Source organism: Malaclemys terrapin, chromosome 8 (genome assembly GCF_027887155.1).
Source record: "Malaclemys terrapin pileata isolate rMalTer1 chromosome 8, rMalTer1.hap1, whole genome shotgun sequence".
NCBI classification, from domain to species: Eukaryota; Metazoa; Chordata; order Testudines; family Emydidae; genus Malaclemys; species Malaclemys terrapin.
Genome location: NC_071512.1, coordinates 38,863,421 through 38,873,026, shown reverse-complemented (window position 1 = coordinate 38,873,026; position 9,606 = coordinate 38,863,421). Strand labels below are relative to the sequence as shown.

Sequence of the window (9,606 nt, the reverse complement as noted above, 5' to 3'; positions counted from 1 at the left end):
GAGGGGAAAGTCACAGTGATGACACAGGCGCTAGACGTTTCCTTCTGGTTCCTTTTCTATCGTTTTCTCTTCCTCTTTCCTTGCAGGGCAAGGTCTCTGTCAGGGCCGGCTCCAGGCACCAGCAAAGGAAGCGGGTGCCTGGGGCGGCCAATAGAAAGGGGTGGCATGTCCGTCCGTTGTTGGGGCGGCACCTCTGGGTCTTTGGCGGCAATTTGGCAGCGGGTCTTTCACTCACTCTCTTCCTCTTCGGCGACACTTTGGCGGCAGCTCAATCAGGTTTCTCTTTTTTTTTTCTTCACCGCTTGGGGCGGCAAAAAAGCTGGAGCTGGCCCTGGTCTCTGTGATTCTGCATTTGAACGCCCAGGGCAGGCGCTCACACCTGAGGGGCTGACAGAGCAGGCCTGAAATGCTCCCAGCCACCGCATGTCTCTGGGGGCATACAGCCAGGGTGGTGTAATGGCAACCAGACAGGGGGTCCGGATTTTCAAATGCCTACACCTGCCAGGGAGAGCCAGAGACATAGACATGCCATAGGCACGCATGGCAGCCAGCAGTTTGTGAGACACTCTGTAGTCAGCCCGGGGAGCCAGCGGTGGGCCCTAAGCAGCAGAATCATAGCTCAGCAGTGTAACGTATTTGTAAAGGTATTTAGCTGCATCAAGACACTTTGGAAAGTCCCTCTCGGCAGCTTTAAAAATCTGGCCCAGGTCCCTTAGAAACATACGCGGCCAGCAACCAGTTACTGGGGCTGAAAGGAACAAGCAGTTCCTTTGGCTGGCCAAAGACTCCTCCCCACCCCATGCCCTTGTGGGACAGACCAACAGACTGGAATAAGGATTAAACCACTGGGTTCTCTAGCCGTTTAACAGAGGCCTGTAGAAATTACTCTACACATCTGGAGCATTTCATAGAGAACCGGGTCCTTTTCTGAGGGGAAGCCTCTGGAAACTCCTCGCTCTCCTTTACACCCGGGAGGACTTTTCCCCAGGGTGCACACACTGTAAGGTCCAGTGACAGATGGGTGAGTCCCAGAGAGCTGTGAATCATGGAATGACTAGGATGGGCAGGGATCGGATGCATGGTGGGGTAGGACAGTGTGCTGCAGGCTCCCAGAAATGCTGTGGCTGCTTGCTAAGATGTTCAGCTCTCGCTGAGGCTTGCACCGAGCTGGTTGCCGCTCACTCAGGCCGCTGCTGCGGTGTGGGAGCACCCGTCATTGCTTTAGCTGCAGCAGCTGCTGCAAGGGGAACTCCCCTCCTGCATCGCCCCCCCCACACACACACCGTGGTGCAGGGATGGACTAACTCATCCCCACTTGCCCCATTGCTGGACATACCAGTGATGCACAGAGAGAAGCCAATAGAGCAGGGCCAAGCTGCAGCACTGAGTGTGAATCTTGCAGCACTACAGCCCACCTCTACATGCAGCTTCCTGGTCTGCTCTCCAACCCGCCCCCTCCAACCTCCTGCTGCCTTTAGCTTTCTCCTGAGCTGGCCAGTGCAGGCACCTCCTTAGCAGCAGGCTGTCAAAGCAGCACAACCCCCAGCAGACCCCTGCCGCTCTCATCCTCCTCTGGGGGAAGAGCACTTTAGAAAACTTGGCCACAACTTCCTTCTCCCGCCCATCCTTCCCTGACCAGCCAATCAGGCAACTTCCTGCAGTGAGATACTGGGGGCGGGAGGAAAGAGCAATGGGAAGAAGGGAGAAGGAGCCACTGGCCCAGCTCCCTGGGCACTCTTTGTGGGTCCCCTAGAAAAAGGCCAGTGGGGTGACTGTGCACTGTGGCTCCTATCTTCTCACCCCCATATTTCAAGCCATAACTAACAGCCCAGGCTGCTGCGCTGTTGCCCAGGGCCTCTCTTGCCTGCAGCCTTACACCAATAAAGCACCAGCAAAGAGAGCAGAAATCCTGCTGCCTCCCAGCAGGACTGGGGCAGACGGGGCAGTTCAATGTTCCCGCAGCATGGAGCCTTCTGAACAGCAAAAAGCCCTGAGCCGGGTTCCAGCCCTGTGCAGCTGGCTGAATAATGGAGATGGTGAATAATACTGTTATTCAGTGAATAAATTATTCAGGAATTTTCTGCATTATTCAACCAATTCTATTTTCAGTGTTCCGAAGAGCTGGGCTGGTGGAACAGAGCACCGCAGGGATACTGCAGGAACCAGGCCTAGCAACATCAGAGCTAGCACCAGGCTTCAGAGACTTGGCCTGGGGTGGAGAACATGGCAGAGCTCAGAAGCAGTGAGGCCCCATGGCACCTTTTCCTGGAGGCCAGGCTAGGCCTGGGGCAAGACTGAGAATGGGCCTGGAGCAGGGGGCCCCAGCCTCTGTCATTTAAACCACCAATAAACTCACCGAGGCTTGGTCAGATCTGTGCAGCAGAACACCACAGTAGGGCTGCCACCTGTCCAGGTTTTCTCAGGAGCATCCATTTTTTGAGGTAGCTGTCCCAGGAAAGCTGGATGGGTGCTCAGTGCCTACTGCCAGCTGGCCAGTGTTATGGGCTCAGGATCAGCCCACATGGCCCATATTTTGCACCTCAGAGTTGGGAGCCCCACCGGTGTCCTTGAGAGCCCCATTGGGCTTGCCACCCTGGATCTGGCTACAGGATCAGGTCCTAGCATGTCAGCTGACATGCTGGGTGTGATCATCATGGTTAATGTTACAAAACAGTTCCAATGCTAGAGCTAGCTGCAAATTCCCGTTTGCCCAGCCAGAGAACCAGCCGAAACCTGCCCCTGCAGGGAGACTGGCTAGTCTCGGATGAACTGAGATGATAAGTCAGGCTGTGTTTCTGGGCTAGGAATCAGAAGAGGGATTTGCCCAGCTACAAGGTTCTGGCCTTGTTTAGGTGAGAAGAGCCTGGAAGTGCCTGAGCGCTGAAAGATCATAGCGGGCAAGTCACTAGAGCACAGTGGGGAGAGCAGCATTGACCCATGGATTGGTTTAAAGCAGGGGCGGGCAAACTTTTTGGCCTGAGGGCCGCATCAGGTTTCGGAAATTGTATGGAGGGCTGGTTAGGGGAGCGGGTCGTGGCCCGGCCCCCACCTCCTATCTGCCCCGGGACTCCTGCCCCGTCCAAAGCCCCCTGTTCCCTGACGGCCCCACACCGGGACCCCTGCCCCATCCACACACCCCCGCTCCCTGTCCCCTGACCGCCCCCAGACTCCCGCCACCCCATCCAACCCCTCCTCTCATTCCTGACGGCCCCTCCAGAATTCCTGCCCCATCCAGCCACCCCTTCTCCCTGTCTGCCCCCGGAACTCCTGACCCTGACTGCCCCCTGCCGCCCCATCCAACCCCCACTCCTTCCTGACTGCCCCCGCGGGACCCCTGCCCCCATTCAACCTCCTATTCCCCCCACCAACCGCCCCGAACCCTATCCACACCCCCACCCCCTGACCACCACCCCGAACTCTCCTACCCTCTATCCAACCTCCCCTGCTCTGTGCCCCCTTACCGTGCTGCCTGGAGCACCGGTGGCTGGTGGCACTACAGCTGCGCCGCTTGGCTGGAGCCGGGCCACACCACTGCCACCACCATCACGCAGCACAGAGATCGGGTCAGGCCGGGCTCTGCAGCTGCGCTGCCCCAGGAGCTCACAACCCCACCGCCCAGAGCATTGCACCAGCGGTGGAGTGAGCGAGCTGAGGCTGCGGGGGAGGAGGGACAGCAGGGAGCTAGCCTCCCAGGCCAGGAGCTCAGGGGCTGGACAGGACGGTCCCGCGGGCCAGATGTAGCCTGTGGGCTGTAGTTTGCCCACCCCTGGTTTAAAGTAACAGCAGAAAATGCAGGACTGAGCAAATGCCCATCCCTGGGGATTTAACTAATACTCACTACTAGTCACTGACCTGTGTAGCTCAGCACCACGGGCCAGATTACGCTGGAGCAGCAGGTGAGGGCACAGTGCTAAGGGCTGACACTGCCCCGCTCAGCCAGGGGTCCTAGGCCTTGTAACTGTGTATGGCACAGGGACAGAGAGAAACAGCATTCGGGCCATGGGTGCTGCAGGGGACGAGTGAGCCACAGCTACAAAGATGGTGAGGAGCCTCCCAGCCCCGGACATGCCTCAGTGACAGGTTCCCCGAAGCTCCTCCAGATTGCGGGCTTGGAATGTTTCAGTCCCAGGACTGAGAACTGCCCTGCTCCCCAGACCTCTTTCCCAGGACCAGGCTAACCAATAGCTTCACATGCCCAGTGCCACCCCAGGACATCCCCGCTCTGGAACAGACCCCAAATGGCTTTTTCGATTCACTAACAATCCCAAACCAGTTCAGATTCGGCTGGACCTGAACCCAGTGTTTTTCTTCTATTTTTCAGAATTGTCACCAAACCAAAACCCCTGCTCCAGGGTTTATCACACACCTCTTCTCCAGCCTGGCGCCTGTGGGCCAAACCCCAAGCTGTCCCTGTCCCATGAAGCACCCTCAGCCCCATCCCCAGTCAGATCCCTGGGAGCAGGGAAGCTCCTTGTGGGGAGAAGGTGGAGCAAAGGGAAGCTTGGGCAATATTAATGAGACCCAGGAAATGAGGTGGGAACACATAGGTGGCAATGCCTCAGATCGGAATAGTATGAGACAGAAAGAGGGAGCTGCAGAGGAAGAATCATAGAATATCAGGGTTGAAAGGGACCTCAGGAAGTCATCTAATCCAACCCCCTGCTCAAAGGGGGCCCAATCCCCAGACAGATTTTTACCCCAGTTCCCTAAATGGCCCCCTCAAGGGGGGAACTCACAACCCTGGGTTTAACAAGCTAATGCTCAAACCACTGAGCTATCCCTCCCCTCACGGGGAGGAACTGTTGTTCAGTCCCTTAAGGCTGGCCAGGATAACCACCAGGCCTGGGGTGCAGGGAACAGTTGTGCTGGCTACCTGGCCAGCAAGGTCCTCACATACTGCGGCACTGCTGCTGAACCCTGTCCTCCGGCCCTGTCCAGACTCCCGGCCCAAGGAGCCTCCCAGGAATTGGAACCACACCACGAGCTGAGGCTGCAGCGCTTACCCACCCCGCAATTGGAGGGATGTCCTCTGTGTTGGTCATGCTGCCCCTCCCCCGTAACTGCATTGGCACAAATGTGCCAACCCTCACTTTCCTATGGAGTATCACAGGCATCAGAAGAGAGCCAGAGCCAGTTACCCCAAAGGCCCAGCTCCCGCAGGACTCAGGTATGTGTGAGTCCCACACTGTTCCCACCTCTGGGCCAGGGCAGGGTGAGGGGTATACCTGGGGCAGAGCTCTAGCTCCAGGCAAACAGATGTTGTAGCCAAACTAGCTTTGATGGGGAGGGAAGGGTTGCTGGGGGCCCCTACTGTACATTTTCCAGATGAGATCTCTCCCAACCATGCAGAGGCCTGTCCCACCAGCTGGTCCCAAGAGCCCTTGGTGTGGGGGATCCAGCTGGATGAGATGGAGAGAGAAAAGATGGGTTCTGCCAGGCTGAGGCAGGACTGGGCTCCCACAGGAAGCACCAGGTGGCGGTAAGTCCAGGGCAAGGCTGGCTGCAAGGTCTCTCTGCTGGTCTGTGCCCAGGGCTCCCTCTGTGCCCAGCACCCCCTCCCTGCCGGTCTGTGCCCAGTGCCCCTCCCTGCCAGTCTGTGCCCAGTGCCCCTCCCTGCCAGTCTGTACCCAGGGTTCCCTCTGTGCCCAGCCCAGGGCCTCCTCCCTGCCAGTCCGTGCCCAGGGCTCCCTCTGTGCCCAGCCCAGCGCCCCCTCCCTGCAGGTCTGTGCCTAGGGCTCCCTCTGTGCCCAGCCCAGCACCCCCCGCCAGTCTGTGGCCAGCCCAGTGCCCCCACCCTGCTGGTCTGTGCCCAGTACCCCTCCCTGACAGTCTGTGCCCAGCCCAGTGCCCCTCCCTGCTGATCTGTGCCCAGGGCTCCCTCTGTGCCCAGCCCAGGACCCCCTCCCTGCCGGTCTGTGCCCAGGGCTCCCTCTGTGCCAAGCTCGGCGGCGCTCCCTCCCTGCCGGTCAGTGCCCAGTCCCCGCCTGGGATCACTGCCCTCTCTGCGCCACGGGCCAGAGGCGCTGGCTGTGCCCGTTGAGCTGCGCCCGGCGGCTGGGAGGAGCCCGGGCCCGGCCGGGGCGGAGCCGGCAGGCGGGGGCGGACCCCGGCAGTTCCGGGCTCCCCCCCCAACCTGGCCGCGGCAGGACGCGGCGCAGCGGATTCGGGACGATGCAGCCGCCTCCCCGTAAGGTGGGTCAGGACGCGGCTGGGGAGCGGGGTGGAGGAGCCCGGTGCCCAGACCGGCACTGTCCGGGGCGGGCTGTGGGTCCAGGTGGTGGGCAGTGGCCGCGCTTGGCCCTCCCCTGCAGCACCCTGTCCTGTCCCCTCTCGGCTCTCCTCGGCTCCTGCTTTTCTAGGCTATTCCTGGGTTCCTGCTTAGCGGGGTCTGCAAGTCAGGCCACGGGCGCGGGTAGCGGTCTGTGGTGTGGACAGCGGCGAGCTGATCGCGGGGGCCGCTCGTGGTGCAGAGCGTGTGAGGCCCGGGGTGCAGAGCACAAGTCCGGGCCCTGACCTAAGAACTCCTTCCTTGGCAGGTGAAATTGACCCAGGAGGTGAAAGTGCGCTTCATAGAGCAGCTGTCTAGCCTGCAGAGTAAGCAGCAGCGGGAGACCGAGCTGTTGGAGGACATCAGGTACCAGAGGCCAAAGCTGTCCTTGATCAGGGACTAGCAGAGAGTGGCTGTGGCTGTCCTGCACCTTGTGCCTCGCTGTCAGGCCCCTAGGCTGATCCTTCTGGCTGAGACCTGCAAACTCAGTCAGGCTGTACCCCTCCCCCCGGGACATCCCTCGTTTGGGCAATGAGCTAGGTGGAGCTTCCTTCTTCACAGTAGGGGAAGGAGACAAAGCTGCGAAGCAGGAAACCTCTGGGCAGCCTGTGCTGTTCACCAGCAGCTCCTGGTGATGGTGCCGGAAGAGACCAATGGGAATGCAGGACGGGGGACAGCAGTAGTGGGGATATGTTAAAGCGACGATAATTTAAAATGTATTTAGCAGCTACTAAGAGATCACTGACTGCCAAGGCTGGAGACAGAACCCTCGGCCCTATAAGGTGTAGGCAGTGGCAATACGCTTCCTCTGCCCCGACACGGTGTGTCATCTGCGGGGCCCATTCGTCCCCCCTCCCCCTGTGCCACCCCGAGGTGGGCCCATTCGTTTGGTGCCTGTGCTGGCTGGTGCTGGTTGTGATGGTGCTTTACATGATGAGGACCTGTACTGACCAGGGACTGATCTGGGACTCAGTCACTTGTTCCACCTGTGGGCCATTGAGCGGCCCTCACGTGGGAACAGCTTCCATTGGGTTATCACCTGGAGTGTGTTGGGATGGGCGCTGTGGAGGTGAAAGGCTCCATGCCCTTTTACCAGCTCCGATGCAGTCAGTCCCCAGGACACATGGGTGTGGTGTCCCGGGGGCCATGCAGGGTGCATGGGGAGCTGCAACGAAGCAGGATGAGGGGCTCTGGGCATGTCCTGGGCCATGTGCATGCTGCCACTTACCACCACGTGCTCTCCCTGCAGGTCCTACAGCAAGCAGAGATCTGCCATCGAGCGGGAGTATGGGCAGGTAAGGAGGGGCCACGTCTCTGCCTCTGTTCAGAGACATCACTGAGCGCATTCCGGTACCAGTGTATGTAATCTGAATCCCAAGGGGCTAATCACAGGCCATGGCAGGGGTGACTCAAAGGCAATTAGGGCAAGAAGTCAAAACAGTTTGGCAACCAGCCTTAGTCATGGTCTGTTCGTCATAGCTCAGAGCTCACAGTAACGTCATGCCAAGCGGGAGGAATAGGGCTGACCTGTTCCACCCATTCGAAGCCAGTGTTCTTCCGAGCTGTGGAATGAACCCCGGAGCTGCTTGGGCGGGTCTGGTGAAGGACAAGATGTGCAGCTGTCATTGTCTTGTTCCCCAAGCTTTGGTTATTTGGGCACATGGGTGCCGTGGAGCCATCAGAATGCATGCGAGGGAGGCCCGAAGCCCAGGGACGAGTCAGGTCTGTTAGCTGGAGGTCAGAGTTCAGGTCACATGTCATACATCTATTCCTTGGGCTGAAGTTTGGGGAAAGCCAGGCTTGGTGCTGGGTCCCTCCATCCCCCTGGAACTCTGCAGGCTTGGACCCTTCCACTAGAGTCCAAAAGGGTCTATTGGCATTGGACATGGTGTAGCTGAGCAGGGAGCTCTTGCCATTCCTCCGCTGGACAGGCTGTGAGTCAGCCCTCCTTTGCCGGCGGTACCCGAGCTGGGGCCATGCAGCCTCTGGGTTCCATCGCTACCTTGCCCACCAGCGATGCCTCCTCTGGTATCAGCTGGCACCAGCACGGAGCTGTCATTGGGGAGACCATCTGGGTGATGTGTAGAGCCCTGGGCATAACAGCCACATGGAGCAGGGCTGCTCAGCACCTGGTCAGGGGGGAGCATCTCTGCCAGGCTGACACGGCACACTTCTGCTCTCTCCGTCCTGCTGCCTGCAGTGCTGTGTGGGAGACTGCCAGAGGGGGATGGGGATGCATGTTTAACCCTCATGGCTCTGGTGAGTCCCACCAGCAGTGGGTGTTGCTGCCCCTCCTCTCCTTCTGCTCCCACATGGCTTCTCCTCGGGCATAGGTCACACATGAGAACGCATCTAGGATAAATGACTCTGCACCCACCCCTAGGCAGGGGCATCCGGTCCCTTCTGCTGGGCTGTTTTCTTCCGACGCTAGAGAGAGACCATGGCGGTGGGTGCAATCGAAATATCTAGAGAGGGCCTGATCCTGCAGTAATTTGCCCACACGGCCACATTGGAGCCAGCCAGGTCGTGACTGGGACTGAGTGTTTGTAGAAGTGGGCCCAAGGAGGAGTCTGTGTTCGTTCAGCAAAACCCTTCTGCCTCCTGCACTCTCACAGCTCCCCCGCGCTGGCTCCCCATCCCCGTTACTCTGGATTGCCTCCTCCCGATTTCCCCCACCCTGATAGCTCCCTCCCAGGGCCGTCCTTAGGATTTATGGTGCCCTAGGCGGGATTATTAAACTGGTGCCCCTATGCCTGACTTGCTCTTAGCAACACAAACATAAGCTTACAGTATTGGAAAACTTGCCACATGCACATTATTAAACCCAGTTTAACTTAATTAAGCACACTGTAATGCTGATGGACTAGCACTAAAGAAGTAGCGCTATAGAAAAAATTCTGATTTGACAGAATTATGCAAATAATATAATTTTTTTAATTTGTCAACATTTTATTGGAAATTTATATGAAGAGGTATTGAAACCTTTTCTGGCTTTTTTGGCTGCAAAATCAGTAATAACGTCATTGTATGACAAAGACAAAGTGATGTCTTGTTCGATTGCAAGAATAGCAAGACCAGTCAAGTGTTCCTGACTCATTGTAGAGCGGAGATAGTTTTTAATGAGCTTTAGTTTTGAGAAACTCCGTTCTCCTGATGCTACCGTTACAGGAATTGTCGGTAGAATACGAGTGGCAATGTACACATTAGGATACATGTCAACAAGTTTGGTGGTATGAATAAACTGTACAATGTCCGTCACCGATTTTGCATGTGGCAACATTGGTGACAGTGTACTCAATTCTTCGTTCAGTCCAAGTCCATTTAAATCAAAACTATCA

At 57.8% G+C, this 9,606-nt stretch overlaps 1 protein-coding gene across 1 annotated transcript in view; it reads left to right on the top strand.

Annotated features, from left to right (window-relative positions):
* Positions 1-5,905: 5,905 nt before the first annotated feature.
* The window catches only part of FCHSD1 (FCH and double SH3 domains 1), a 32,400-nt gene continuing 28,699 nt past the window's right edge, over positions 5,906-9,606 (top strand). Inside the window, exons 1-3 of the mRNA XM_054038197.1 lie at positions 5,906-6,192; positions 6,537-6,634; positions 7,518-7,563. Coding sequence (XP_053894172.1) covers positions 6,172-6,192; positions 6,537-6,634; positions 7,518-7,563 — 165 coding nt within the window. The 5' untranslated portion in view covers positions 5,906-6,171. The remainder of the gene's footprint in view (positions 6,193-6,536; positions 6,635-7,517; positions 7,564-9,606) is intronic.